The 14,567-nt window shown below is 55.9% G+C and overlaps 6 protein-coding genes across 6 annotated transcripts; 4 read left to right on the forward strand and 2 right to left on the reverse strand.

The window, feature by feature from the left end:
• Positions 1-532: 532 nt before the first annotated feature.
• A1O7_09061 (uncharacterized protein) lies at positions 533-4,124 on the forward strand (the record flags this gene model as incomplete). Its single annotated transcript, XM_007763050.1, has 2 exons — positions 533-3,556; positions 3,606-4,124. 2 exons carry the CDS (start codon positions 533-535, stop codon positions 4,122-4,124), a joined length of 3,543 nt encoding a protein of 1,180 aa, XP_007761240.1.
• Positions 4,125-4,951: 827 nt separating this feature from the next.
• A1O7_09062 (oxidoreductase) lies at positions 4,952-6,018 on the forward strand (the record flags this gene model as incomplete). Its single annotated transcript, XM_007763051.1, has 3 exons — positions 4,952-5,590; positions 5,691-5,855; positions 5,986-6,018. The coding sequence occupies 3 exons, from the start codon at positions 4,952-4,954 to the stop codon at positions 6,016-6,018; spliced, it is 837 nt and encodes a 278-aa protein (XP_007761241.1).
• A 299-nt stretch (positions 6,019-6,317) lies between these two features.
• A1O7_09063 (uncharacterized protein) lies at positions 6,318-6,725 on the reverse strand (the record flags this gene model as incomplete). The annotated part of the gene is made up of 1 exon (XM_007763052.1): positions 6,318-6,725. One exon carries the CDS (start codon positions 6,723-6,725, stop codon positions 6,318-6,320), a length of 408 nt encoding a protein of 135 aa, XP_007761242.1.
• Positions 6,726-7,431: 706 nt separating this feature from the next.
• Positions 7,432-9,720, forward strand: A1O7_09064 (uncharacterized protein; the record flags this gene model as incomplete). The annotated part of the gene is made up of 1 exon (XM_007763053.1): positions 7,432-9,720. The coding sequence occupies one exon, from the start codon at positions 7,432-7,434 to the stop codon at positions 9,718-9,720; it is 2,289 nt and encodes a 762-aa protein (XP_007761243.1).
• A 1,091-nt stretch (positions 9,721-10,811) lies between these two features.
• On the forward strand, positions 10,812-12,335 carry A1O7_09065 (uncharacterized protein; the record flags this gene model as incomplete). The annotated part of the gene is made up of 1 exon (XM_007763054.1): positions 10,812-12,335. The coding sequence occupies one exon, from the start codon at positions 10,812-10,814 to the stop codon at positions 12,333-12,335; it is 1,524 nt and encodes a 507-aa protein (XP_007761244.1).
• A 619-nt stretch (positions 12,336-12,954) lies between these two features.
• Positions 12,955-14,514, reverse strand: A1O7_09066 (uncharacterized protein; the record flags this gene model as incomplete). Its single annotated transcript, XM_007763055.1, has 1 exon — positions 12,955-14,514. One exon carries the CDS (start codon positions 14,512-14,514, stop codon positions 12,955-12,957), a length of 1,560 nt encoding a protein of 519 aa, XP_007761245.1.
• Between the last annotated feature and the right edge of the window lie 53 nt (positions 14,515-14,567).

The following is a 14,567-nucleotide window of genomic DNA, read 5'->3' on the forward strand; positions in this document are numbered from 1 at the left end:
CCCTCTCAAGGCTTGCGGGCCTCCAATCGGGGCCCATGTCGACCACTTCTCTCCACTCCCTTTCCTCTCACAATCCATAGACGGGATAGACCAAAAGCGCAGTACTGTGCTTGTACTACAGACCGCAAACCGCCGTCTCTAGACTTCAAAATCCCATATCTGCCCTGCCCCCGAGAGCCAGACGACGTGCTGAGCCTCCAGTATTGTAACCCATCGCTGACCTTCGCTTCTCCGTTCCGTGTCGATGACCGTCGCTCAGTCCGCCACCGAAACGCCCATCCGTGTCGCAGCGGTCGAATATGCAGAGCCTGTCTGCCCAGCTGCGCTTTGAGAGGCAACATCTCGTCCTTCAGTGCCCACTTCAGAATCGGCCAAAGACGGTGACATGTCAACCTCGCGCAGGGTAGCACAAGATTTGTCCTTGCAAGGGTCCTCAGCCAAATCAGGCTCTGCTGTCCTTGCCGCCGCCTTTCAGTACACAGAGCCGAGCCGACCGTCGCGCGCGGCGTCTTCCAACCTCCATCACGGTGGGATGAGCGGCCTCTCGCCGCGCCGGCGTGCCCAACAGGCCGCTATGAGCAGCTATGTGGCCAGCACTGACGTCCCTCCGCCTCCCCCACCCGTCTTCGTCCGCGCCCTGTACAACTACGAAGCCGACGACCACACAAGCTTGAGCTTCCGACAGGGCGACATCATCCAGGTTTTGACGCAGTTGGAGAGTGGCTGGTGGGATGGAGTGATCAACGATGTTCGGGGCTGGTTCCCGAGCAACTATACCGTAGAGATCACCAGTATGGATGAGCTGAGCGAGGCTGGTCTCGCTGGCCTGGATGAAAGTGAGACTGGTTCAGGAACCGAGGAGGACTATGACGAAGAGGAGGAAGACTCGGACGTGCACACCCAAGATGAGGATTCTGATCTGCCGATTGAGGGAGGGCATAGCCAGAGCCAGGAAGAGGCTGCGTTCTGGGTCCCTCAAGCGACTCCCGATGGCAGGCTCTTCTATTTCAACACCTTGACTGGTGTCAGTACCATGGAGTTGCCCTTAGAGACGCCCTCCAGTGCCGATGAGACAGGACCGCGTGATCGCAACCATTTTCATGTGCCTGAGCAGACTAGACCGCCCCCGGAGATGATGGCTGGAGGGTTCGGCAGCGAGGAGGACTACGATGGGTCTGCATCAGAGGCCGACGGCGAGCAATCATTCATTTCTTCACACAAGAAAGGGTCCGGTTCGACGACCTTTGCCAGCATTTCAACCTCCACTTCCATGGATTCTATCAGCGGAACTGCTGCCAGACAGCCAGGCAATCAACCAGCCAATCCTCTCACATCCACATTCGGTCAGGCAAGCATATCCATGACCATACCCCCCCTTCGACCGTCCGACACCTCCTTTATTGCCGGAGTTCCGCCCTGGTTGTCAAAATCACCGACACCACGGTTTTTCCTGGAAGATGCTGGGATTGCTCCCGTGACGTGGAACAGCTTGGTGGACAATATGCAAACCGCTATTGAGGCGTACCGGCATGCAATCCGGACGCATGCACGAGCCGAGTACGTTCGCAGAGCAGAAGACATTTCCGACCATTTGCGCATGTTGCTTGCCGCAGGATCAGGCACAACCGACAATCACTCGGGCAACCCCTCCATCATCTCGTCAAATAAGGCGCTCTACCCTCATTTCCGAGAGATGATGTCGAAATTCTCGAAACTCGTCCTGTCCTCCCACATCGCCGCGGCTGAATGGGCGGGCCCGGATGCGCTGACGAAATGTCTACAAGAGGCCGAGGGGGTGATGAATGGCGTATACGGCTACGTCGACGTTGCAAGGCAGCAGAGAGGAGAAGAAATACCGCGCTTGGTGCCTGGCTTCATCTTGGGCAGCACCGTCGGGGGCCATTGGCGGGACAACAACATCGAGAATCAGACAAAGTTGGACGAGGTTTCGTTCATGGACTCCAGCGATGAGTTGCTGTCTTGCCCTTCAGAACCGCTTGACGCAAATCTCCTGCGTCGCATCGAAGAAGCCAAGAATAACCTAGCGGCTGCGATCCGTCTTCTGGAAGAGACTCTGGTCCTCACCGAGAAGCTTGTGACGCCCGCGCGGCAATCCGCTATCGGAGACGCCGTCTGTCAAGCTGCTGGCACGGTATTGGAACAGTTCCGCCCCTGGATAAGTCACGTCGAATCTATCGATCTATCAGCGCTGGGAAACGTGTTCCAAAAACCGTCACTGGTCGACTTCGGTTCCCAGAAGCAGAGAGCCTACGACTCGATCGGCGAATTGGTGGCAACTTGCCAGGCTGTTACCATGCCGCTTCCAGACGAATGGGCAGAAGTGCGTGGTGAGTCTTTGGATACACGTATCAATAACGTACGGATCGCGTGCAAACAACTGGATACTCACGTGTCTAATTTGGGGTACGCACTCGAGCTCTTACTTCCGGCAACGACTCTCAACCCATCAGCGCCAACCGACAAGCGGGAGAAACGCGTCACGGATGGAGGCGAAACGTATCAAACACACCACCTTCGAGCCGACTCCAGGCACGGAGCCAACCTACGCCCAGCATTGGGAGACCTTGGTCAGTCGAACTCATACACCCTGGGCGAGAATCCAGCAGATAGGATGCGTCGCCCGCCACCTAAGGACAAGGCGAGACAATTCTTTGGGCAGATACCGCCAAACCTGAGCCAGCTCAAGACAAATATTGACCCGAGCTTCTCTGCGGAAGAAGTGCCTTGGTATCTGCAGCTCGACCATGCGGAAGAAATCACTTATGACACCAAGAACGATCCGCCTCAAGTGAAAAGCGGGACGCTTACCGGGCTTGTCGAGCAACTTACCCGCCATGATCGGCCAGATACGACCTTCACAACTACCTTCTTACTCACTTATCGTTCTTTTACAACCGCTGCAGAGCTATTCGAGCTTTTGGTAAGACGCTTTAACCTCCAGCCGCCGGCGGGCCTGACGCGTGACGAGTATTCCATCTGGGAAGAGCACAAACAAAAGCCCGCCAGATTCCGCGTGCTGAACATCATCAAAACCTGGCTGGAGCAGTACTGGATGGAGCATGACGATGCCGACAGTCAGGCATTGCTTGAAAGGATGCTCGCATTTGCAAAAAGCACCTATAACACGACGAAAATCCCATTGGCGAAGGCACTGACGGCCACTACCGAACAGCGACTGAAAGGAGGAGAGGCATTGTCCAAGAAGCTTGTCCTGACCTTGGCCAATTCCGCGCCGCCGCCTATCCTGCCCAAGAACATGAAGAAGCTGAAATTCCTTGACATTGACCCCAAGGAATTCGCAAGACAGCTAACCATCATGGAGTCGAAGCTGTATGGCAAGATCAAACCTGTTGAATGTCTGGCGAAGACGTGGGAAAAGAAGGGCAACTCGGACACCAGTGAATCGGCGCCGAACGTGAAGGCTCTTATCTACCACTCGAACAAGTTGACGCATTGGGTTTCGGCCATGATTCTTTCACAGACGGAGGTGAAGAAGAGAGTGGTTATCATCAAGCATTTTGTGCAGATTGCCGAGGTGAGTTCGATGGTGTCTGCATGCTTCGCACCAAAACTGACATAGACAGCAATGTCGCGGGTTGAACAACTTCTCTTCGGTGACCGCTATCATCTCGGCGCTTGGCACCTCTCATATCGTGCGCCTGGGTCGCACGTGGCAGGCCGTCAACCCAAAGACGAATGCCATGCTCGAAGGGATGCGCAACTTGATAGCATCTGCGAAGAACTTTCTTCAATATCGGGAAACACTGCGTGTGGCGACTCCTCCCTGCATCCCCTTCTTGGGCGTCTATTTGACGGATTTGACCTTTATCGAGGACGGTATCCCATCTCACGTCAAGGGTACGAATTTGATCAACTTCTCCAAACGGACCAAAACCGCCGAAGTCATACGGGACATTCAGCAGTATCAGAATGTGCCTTACGCGCTCAACCCGGTTCCCGAACTGCAGGAGTGGATTGGAGAAAACATGAGAAATGCAGGCACTTCGGACGACGACATGTTTGCACAAAGTCTCAAGATCGAACCACGAGAGCGAGAAGAGGAGAAGATCACCAGACTTCTATCTGAGTCAGGATTCCTGTGAGACGACAAATTAGTGCTTGTGTCTGGAACAAAAAGTGTCTCGACACTGACAAAGTGCACGGGGCTGATAACGCACGACCGATACGCATGACCCGAGTTTGTCCCTCCCCATACTTCGGCGCTCGTATGCTCTAGAAGAGCCCTATCTACTTGGCGTCCGTCTCGAGGTCCAGGAAGGAAAACGTACGGTGTTAGGAAGAAAGCTATGTGCAAGGAGCTATGAGGGAGCTACGGGAAGCTACGACCATATGTCATGTCTTGCGAGTCTGTGTTTCATTCCAGTGGACCGGAGAGATCTCGTGCTTTTTCAGCTGGGAGGTGTCAGCTGCGGCTACAACAGAGACATGTTGAGAACATATACATCGAATGACCATTCTCCGTGGGCCGTGGAATTGGATATAGTGGAGTGGCTGCTTCGTCTGGAGGACAAGTCGCGCGATAGTGGTATTGTAGCAAGCAAGCATATCAAGGCTTCGACGCCGTCGCCTCCTCAATGACCGCCGCCTAACGGCAGCTTCACCGCAGCTCTTCGGCTGTTGCACCGTCCGTGACCGTTGCTCGCCATTTAGCCGATAGGGTCTCCAACGAACCTGAGTCTCGCAACCTCTTCACTCATATCTTGACGGTGTCCACATTCTGATCCCACTTCTTACCCTCTCCTGCCTTCCGTACATGCTGCTCTCTCTCTCCTCGATCCTTCCGAGCCTCCCACGCAGTGTCCTCGCTGCTGCCACCACTCGAGTCCCTCTGACGAGTTCCCCGCACCCTTTTCTCCCACTCTCCCTCCGACACCGGACCTACCAACATATCTTAAGAACTATACGCAATATGTCCTCTCTCAATGCGATGGGCAAGCGCCTCTCCGGCAAGACCATCGTCGTGACCGGTGCCTCGTCGGGCATTGGCCGCTCCATTGCGCAAGAATTCGCCCGTACATCGCCACAGAACCTCAAGATCATCCTCACGGCGCGGCGAATTGACACGTTAAAACAAGTCGCATCTGACATACAGAAGGAGGTCGGCGACGGAGTAAAAGTGCTGCCCGTGAAATTGGACATTTCGAAGCCCCAAGAGGTGGCCGCGTTCGTGCCTAACCTGCCAGAAGAATGGAGGGACATCGACGTCCTGGTGAACAATGCTGGGCTGGTCAAGGGCGTGGATAAAGCCCCTGATATCAAGGCGGAGGACATGGAGATTATGTTTGCCACCAACGTCACCGGGCTGATCAACATGACACAAGCTATTTTGCCGATTATGAAGGCCAAGAAAGGTGACAACGGCGAGGACGTTGGTGGCCGGGGCGATGTCATCATGATTGGCAGTATTGCAGGACGCGAAGGATACCCGGGAGGAAGTATTTACTGTGCCACCAAGGCCGCTGTCAGGACGTTTACGGACGCCTTGAGGAGGGAGTATATCGCTTCGAGGATCAGAATAATTGAGGTTGATCCCGGTCAGGTTGAGACGGTAAGTCCAGGGTCGTCCCCGCCTCCCCTGTTCGAACAGGACTCTGTCTCGAGAGCCCCTAGTATATCTCTGACGGACGGAGGGCTGACATTCCTGGTAGGAGTTCTCCGTCGTCCGCTTCTACGGGGACAAGTCCAAGGCGGACGCTGTGTACAAGGGAGTCGAGCCCTTGACGCCAGATGACATTGCCGAGGTGGTTGTATTTGCCGCTGGAAGGAGGGAAAACGTGGTTCTCGCGGACTCGTTAATCTTTCCGAACCACCAGGTGAGTTCCTTGATTTCTGTTGATCTGTTAACCCGGCCTCCCGCAACAGGGCATGCTGCGCCTTGTTGTGTCGAGACACGAAAAGTATACCTCTGCGTATGGAATTTCATGGCTAACAGATGCGATCCAGGCCGCTGCTACGGTCATGCACCGAAAATCGTAAGGTAATTCTCCTTCAGAGTCTTACGGAAGGCCAGCACTGAAGGTAGGGTTCTAGAGCGCCACGTCAATCGGACACCGCCAAACAAAATAAGATAGCCTTAAGACTGTGACTTTCACTCTAACAATACCCTACCAGAAGGGTCGTGACTATATCAAGCGAAAGCGGAGTTAGAACAGTCCTTTCACCACAAATCAAGCTCCATAGAGCCGCCAATTGAGGATACATATAAGAATACCTCCTGCTGGTCCAGGGCCAAGCTTCAAACTCTCCTCCCGAGCCCTGATGTCCAGAGCCAACCCTTACTTCCGTGCATTTGCCCTCGCCTCAGCCCACTTTGACCCAGCCCCATCCAACATACTCCAGACGCGTCTGATCTTGCCAGCCTCAAAACGATAGAAGACATGCTCACAGAACGTCTCCTCCTGACCCGGACGCTGTCTGAACGCCAGCTTGATCCGCACCGCCAGGTTGCCGTCCCCTTCCTTGTCCCCGTCGAGCTCGGGCTCCGCGACAATCATCTCGACGTTGAACCTCAACTCCGAGAATGAAGCCTGAGCCTCGGTGATGTTGTTTGCGTAATCGGCGACGGACAGTGGCTGGGAGTCGTTATGGACCACGCCCTCATGGACAAAGGGATCTAGAGCGCCGGGTCTGCATCCGTCGTTGATGGCGGAGATGTAGTCGAGGTAGTGCTGGCGGAGGTCCATTTCACAGCCGAGACCGGCGTAGCGGAGGCAGACTTGCGGAAACTGTATCAAGTCGATTACCTAGGTACTTACAAGTGGCTGAGGGGGTTTGCGGATGATGCTTCTTGTCTAGACTGAGCTCTCGTGGTGTGGTCAGACTGTTATCGGTCTGTCTTTCTGTCGTGGGCATGGGCGCGACAATTTCATAGGATTACACCCTACAATCGCTCACGGTAGGCGCGGCGTAATAACGGTCCCTTCTCGGGTTGTGGTGTACGCTGTGGAGTTCTCGGTTGAGCGTGACCGACCAGTCATCTGCAGCGAAGATAACCTTGCGGAGGACGTCTTAATAGGTCAGGGCGTAAAGAAAGCCGGCCCAGATTCAGGCGTGCAGCATACCACAGTAGATGAAAGGTTTCGACGTGTGGCTGCCGGGGCTTAATTGCATGATGGCCTCTATGGCTTGCTCAATTTACCACGGAGAACCTTTCACACATATACGCAAATCTCCCTCCCGCAATTATGCCAACTGCATCGTCTCGCTGTGCTTGGTGTAATGCTCCAGCGACCGCGGATCCTTTGAGGAGACACCCAGAGATAGACTGCCAGAGAAGCCAGCATGACTGCGCCTTGATATGTCGATAGCCATTCCCTGCGCTCCCACCCAGTCGACGCCTCATGCCACCCCGAAGGACGCCCTACTGCCTACCTTCATCCAGCGTTGTCCATGACCTCTTCGTTGAGTGATGGAGACCCTCTTCAGTCGCCAAATAATCTGTCGTCTGAGTCGATACCGACCCTCGAGGTGCCCAAGTCGAGATCACCTGCGAGAAATGAATCACCCGAGACATCCACCACGAGCCTCCCTCTCCGCACGTCGAGCCCTCCCGCCCTAGGTCTTCGGGCGAGCACTCTTTCCGATGCCCTATCACGTTCCAGTTCTCCCAATGGGAGACTGTCGTTGTCATTCTCACGATTCGGGCGTTCGCAAACGCACAGTCCACTAGGAAACCCATCGGTGACATACGACGACACGAGATCCCTCATCGTGCGCGCATTTTCACCCACGGTCGCGATCTACGCATCCCCAGAAGTCGACGAACTCGCGACACGAAAGGGCGTGAAGAAAGGCTTCTTGGGCCTTGTTCGCCCTTTCGGCGACAGGATCAACGGCAAGGTCGTGGTGCGGGACAGTGCCGGCGCAAGTCGGGCATGGGAAGACTTTGGCGTCCATTTTGCGGACCTGGGCCAGCTGGCCAAAGATGGCGCATCCTCACAGGCGGGATCTGACTTCACAGAGAGGGTGGAGGAGTTGATAGAACACTATGTGGGTGAAGGCTTCAACGAGGCCGAAGACGTGCCAGGACGGGGTGAAGCGTCGCCCTTTTATCGGCTGTTCCTGGGCCGACTTCTGTGCTCTCAATCCATGAGCCCGCACGAGTCCTTTCGACATCCGGTCGGCGCTGTCATCGCCATCAGTTCAGCCACGAACCAACCGATCGAGACCCTCCGCTCTCTCTATCAGCAATCAGCATCGGGGTCACGAGCGTTGCCTGCTTACGCGAATCCTGAATATCTGAGATACTATGTGCTCGTCCACGATGAAGATCGAGACGACTTCGCCAAATCGTCGGCCCTCTTCGACCAGATGAAGCGCCATTTTGGCCTCCACTGCCACCTGCTCAGGCTGAGGTCAGCCTCATGCACGCAGTCTGACGACGATGCTGAAGAACTCCCCACCAGCGAATGGCTTTCGGCGGCGGAGCAGCTCTCCTTGTTGGACGACAACGCGGATCTCGTCGACCTGGATAGTTCCACATCACCGTATATCTTCTCTTCGGACACGACGGCGCTGCGGGGATTTGTGCGCGAGCTCATCGCCCAATCTGTCATCTACCATATGGAGCAGAGGATTGCCCTGTGGAACGAGCAGATAGCCGCAAGACGCCGAGGAATTTCCGGCCGATTCATGTCGCTCTCGAAGCGATGGACTGGACTTGGCGGCCCGTCCCGAAGCTCATCCGCTTCGTCGAATGTCACTACCAGCGGCAATTATGACAGCCAGCAAGGGACATATCGATACGATGCTCCGGAGAGCCTGTTACGGAAGCTAGCTGACTATGCGTTTATGCTACGCGATTACAAACTGGCAGCGTCCACCTACGAGTTGCTCCGTGGAGACTACTCGAATGACAAGGCATGGAAGCACCTGGCCGGAACGAACGAAATGTGCTGCGTAGCTACACTGCTGAATCCGCTCACCAGCAGTGGCAGTTCCAAGTTCAAGGTCGAAAATTTCGACACGATGCTGGAAACAGCCAGCTATTCATACCTGGCGCGGTGCAATGCTCCACATTTGGCGTTGCGCGCCATTTTGCTTGGGGTAGAGCTTTTGAAGGTGCGCGGCCGTGCGGCGAGCGAGCTAGCTGCCAAATGGGCCACGCGGAGTCTCGAATTAAGCTTGGTCGGTAGTGTCGGTCATGTCCTGGTTAGTGAGCGCGTGGCTTCTTGTCTCGCGGAACGGATCGGCATCGGCAACACCAGCTGGGGCACGCGGAAGCGGAAAGCAGCGCTCTGGAACATCATGGCTGCAGACGAGTGGATGAAATTGGGCCGAGCAGAGATCGCCGCGGGGAAGCTTGACGAGGCGCAAGAGCTCTATGGCGAGACAAGACACAGCGAGTCGCACAAACAGTTCCACGATCTGGCCGAATACCTCGAGCAGCTGCGCCTCGCTGTGCGAATGAAGCTCGGGGAAGCGCGGAAAAGAGGATTCAGTGGCGCCACCCGACAACTTGAGCTCGAAGGGCCGGTTGAGTCGCCAGCCGATGTTGAGGACGAGACTGTCGAGGAGATGAACTCGTTGGAGAACACCGAGAGTAGGGGCCGTCGGAGGAGTCTCTTGGCGGTTGGCGCCGGAGCGGGCGGAGCGAGTCTAATAGAGCCTCTCACTCCGTTGAGTCCAGCTCGATTAGGGCGACCGGACAAGTTCTTGCAGGATGATGACTTTGAATGAACATTGTAATAACCCTATTTGAGCCTCGAACTCCAACGACGATATGGCAGTGTCTTAGAATTAATGACGGCGGGCATCAGCCTGATCCAGTCTCGGAGGCGCTTCATTCTTCATCAACCCGAGCGTACAGAGAACTTTTTTCGATACCCGGTTGACGCCAGCGACAACGGCTCATGCTCAGTCCGCGGGGGGCGGCGTCGAGAATGCTGGTCTCGGACAGGGGATTTTGCCAAAGAAGATTTCGAATAGCTGACAAGCTCTGTCCGTGCTCTCGAGGATCCTTCTAAATTGGGACCGAGGGTGACGTTCTCTAATCGACCCTTCGCGTATAGAAAACTGGTTTACGAAAGCTGTCTCGATTTCACGCTAGTGGACTCTGTAGATTGCGGCGTCTTGCTTTGCTGCCATGAAGAGAGCCTCAGACCCATCCTCGCGAAACTGCCCCTGGCTGCTACCAGGAGTATAAGTCGGGGGCGGAAGCTAGGTTAATCAGCACTTGCCTTGTGAGCATGTGAGCGGATCATCTCCCTTCGCTGAGTACGAGGCCTCAAGCGAGGCAACGGCTGATGAGTCAACAAGGCTTATCAAGGATGCCCAGTCAGAGGAGCCCACTGTAGTATGTCGCATGGAAGTTGCCTTTTTGCACTGTGCCGGTGGCCATGACTATGATCCTAAGGACTTTCGGTTGAGTGTGAGAACAAGGTGGGACCAATCCTGGACTTTTCAATACCAGCAAGGGTATTGGGCTGGGTTTCCGGGCAGCAGATGGCTTCATAGAAGAAGCGAGTGTGCGGACTGTGGTTCCCTCTAATTTAAAGCTGCTCTAGTGATAGATTCTAGTTCTACTCCGTAGACACATCCCATTCCTTAGAGACGAACAGCCGTTCCCGTGGCTGCCACTGCCGCTCGTTGATGCCATTAACGCATTGACGCGTCGGCTAAACACGCCAACGGCTAGCGCGAAATGTGGTTCATTGTCGATTGTGTCTGTCGACTGTCGTCACAGCCTCATTGAGAATTGAGGGTTGTACCGCCTTGCTCAGTCCCCATCTGTGCTCAGCAATCTCGCCCTGTCGGACTGCGACACCACCATGCCAGAGCAAGATGAATTCACCGACAGCACAGACTGGCTTCCCACGCCGCTCGCCGCCCTTGCCCCGCTCGACTCGTCCCTGCGATGTCAAGTCTGCAAGGACTTCTTCACCACGCCCATGATGACGAGCTGTTCGCACACTTTCTGCAGCCTGTGTATACGACGGTACCTGTCGCAAGAAGGTCGATGTCCCGCATGCAGAGAGTCTGACCAGGAGATCAAGTTGCGGAGGAACTGGGCCGTGGAGGAGTTGGTCGCGAATTTCACGGCCTCACGGAAAAGCATCCTGGCGTTTGCCGCTGCTGCAGCCGAGAAAGCCCAGCAGCAGCAGCAGGATGGGGTGGAGCAGCAGAGACCTAGCAAGAGGCGGAAGGTGGAGGTGGCGCCCACGACAACAAACGGCACGGAGAGGCGAAGTACTCGAAGTCAGAGTCGGAAGAGTCAACAGAACGCACCCGCACAGGCGGCGGCGCAGGAAGTCGTCATCGGTGACAGCGAAGATGATGACGAGGGAAGTGTGTTTGAGGATCCTGAAGACAATGACCAAAGCCCACATTTCGCGACCGCCAATGGCACCACGCAGTCGCACGACGGTCTCGTCGAGTGTCCCTGTTGCGGCCGGCGGGTGAAAGAAGCACTCATAAACTCCCATCTCGACCGGTGCATACAAGGCGACAGCTCTACGCCCGTTGAGACGGGCGTCTCCTCATCTTCTCCTGGCCCATGCAGCGGTCGTCCGGGCCAAGTCGCTCCACCAGGCACGATTGCCTACTCTCAGCGAAAGCCGGCGCCACAGACCGAGCGACTGCCGTTCATAAATTACTCCCTCTTCAGCGACGCGAAGCTCCGGCAAAAGCTAAAAGAACTCGGCATCCCGAACCACGGCTCCAAGGACCTCATGCGCAGGCGGCACACCGAATGGGTGAACCTGTGGAACGCGAACTGCGACTCAACCACCCCTGACAGTAAACGGCATTTGCTAAGGGAACTCAAGGTGTGGGAGGATACCCTGGGCCGTCAGCTGGAAAGACCAACCACAAACGCGGGCTTCATGGCCAAAGACTTCGACCGCGGCACACATGTCCGCGCTCAGAAGGGCAATTTCGACGACCTGATCAGGCAGGCTAAGGAGAGGGCGAAACTCAATGCCACGAAACGGTCCGAGGACAAGGACATGACTTCGGCGGTCGAGGACGAGACGACCACGCCAGAAACGATATCAGATACGCAGATCAAGCCTGTGAATCCCAGACGGCCTCAAGCTCACCATCATTCCGAGCCTGACGCAACGTATCCACACCGGGCTGTCGAGCAAGGTGCCGCGTCGCAGTCAGATATGGAACATGCGCTTGCGAAGCCTGCGGATGAGGCTCGATCAGGTCTGCTAGACGGCGGTGCTGCAGAGCCGGGAATTGAGATTTCAGCGCCCCAACCTGTGCCCGGCGCTCCGGGTGAACCATCGGCTCTCCAGAATGGGGCGGATACCGCGCCACGCACGCCTTCAAGACGGTTCTTCGTCTAAGCATGCGCGAGTTGGCATGTGGATGCCGCTATCGACAGTGCATAGAATGACATTCTAGATATCATGACCAGTTGATGCGTGGCTGTGTTTGTGTATATATACTAGGAGATCACGAATCAATACCGATTCAGTCAGTACAGAGTATGTGGTATGTACCACTTCTATAGGGTGCACTCGTACGGTCTAACTCGTCGAGCCATGCGTGTGTACGAATTACGGCATTGTGATATCATCCGCTTTAGCTGGAATATCTGTTTTTAGCAGCATAGATTTGTGACCATGGTAGTATATGTACGATAGTGTCGTGGACTAGTCGGCCTCACTAAGCAAGTCGTGCTGTTTCGTGTAGTATTCTTTACTCCGGTGCCCTGCCTTCGACTACAGATGATGAGGTAGCGTATTGTGGTAATGGAATGGAATATAAATAAGAAAGTTTTCTCGGATAGCGTAGGGCGGTGTAGTGTAGCCAGATTGGATGCCGGCTGCATCAGGTCCAAGGCAGAAATCGAGTCACGCATTTCTGTGCTCACATTGTATAAGTCGAACCCATAAGTGTACGCTTGAGACTTGCTTTTCTCTCTGCGTATCTGCCTGCTCGATATTGAGTCCGAGCCCCGCTTCAGGAGGCTTCTGGAGCGACCGGTTCCCTGTGGCTCTCCTCCCTCTCCCTGTCCTTCACTCGATCCGAAGTATCGTTCCCGTTTCTCAACTCCTCGATATCCAATGCCCGCATCTTCTCGATACTCGAAGATAAATCTTCGCTGACTTTCTCCTGCTGCTGCTTCCGTTGCTTGTCTCGCTCCCGCTCCCGCTCTTGCTCCTGGCGTACCAGCTCCAGTGCTTCCAGCTGGACTAATTTCCCCCGCGTCTTCTCCTCCTCCATCTTTTGCGATTTCTCCCGCTCCTCGCGCTCCATCTGCTCCAATTCATCGTCTACATCCGCCTCGTCAAGCAGAACCTTTTGATCCACGGCGCCCGGCTCGCTTAGGACATTGCTCACTTCATCGACCTTGCTGACCTCGTCCCTCAAACTATCCAGAACGTCCTCGACGCGCTCCACGCCGCCGATCTTCGCGTTCAACGTCTTCAGTGCACTGGCGCTGGATTCCATGACCGCGAGGATCTCGACCTGCGACACCGCGGATTCGACCTTTGTGTAGATTTCCTCGAGCTGCGCTAGAGTGTCCAGACGGGTTTGAAGCGTCCGGTCCGCAAGTTTCTTGCTCCGCAGCGCTGACAGTGCCGAGGCTTTGTTGCCCACCTTGACGGCCTGGGCGGCCTGGGTCTGCAGGGTGGTGATGCGCTCTGAAAGACTCGTCGTCTGTCGCCGCAGACTCTCCATCAATGATTTCAGCGACGCGATCGACCGGTCTTCCTGCGTGATGGGTTCCGGGCCCGAGGATGATGCTTGGGTTTTAAATTTGACGACCTCGCCATCGTAGCTCAGGAGTTGTTTATCGCGCGCTAGATACCGTAGTAAGACCTGCAGATCTGTGTTCGATATCGATGTGCCTTCGCCCTCACTTTGGCCCTCCCGGCTCTTCATCAGAATATTGCCCACTTCTTGCGCAAACGCCTCCCGACTCACCACCCGGTCCGTCAGCGCGGACCCCATCCCGATGATAAGAGGCTGTAATCGATTCGACACCTCCTCCAACGCCGGCACAACGACCAGCGTCCCGGACCTAAGTTTTCCGCCACCGCCGACGGCGTAACTCCCACTCCCAACTTCCAGCCCCACAGCGCGCAGTCCCCATCTCACCACCGCCCACGGGCTAGGGATGGGGATGGGGACCCAACTCCTCGCATATATCGACCTCTCCGCACCCAGGAACTCGGCACCGTCGATGAACACCCCCCCCGCGACAGCGTCATCGAGCACACACCCCAGACCGTTAGGAGGCCCGTACGTCGGACTCGCGAGCGCATCGAGCAGCGCGGCCCCCGTGCGCAGGACCAGCGTGTTCAGATCCGGGGGTAATCGGCCAGCCAGAGCCAAGCGCGTGAGCGCGGCGGTCCACGCCGTGGCGTTGGCGGCGTAGCCTTCGGGATTGGTCTTCTTCTGCACGGCGAGGTCCGAGTACAGTGACGGGAGCCGCGTGGGGCGGAAGAGAGGTTCGTGGGCGACGAGGTAGTCGAGGAGGGGCGAGGGCGAGGACAAGGGCGAGGACAAGGGCATTGTGTGGTGGTGTGGTAGTTTAGTGGTGAGGGCGTTTGTGGCTGTCTCCAGGA

The sequence above is a fragment of the Cladophialophora yegresii genome (assembly GCF_000585515.1).
Source record: "Cladophialophora yegresii CBS 114405 chromosome Unknown aczIN-supercont1.6, whole genome shotgun sequence".
Classification (NCBI taxonomy): Eukaryota; Fungi; Ascomycota; class Eurotiomycetes; order Chaetothyriales; family Herpotrichiellaceae; genus Cladophialophora; species Cladophialophora yegresii.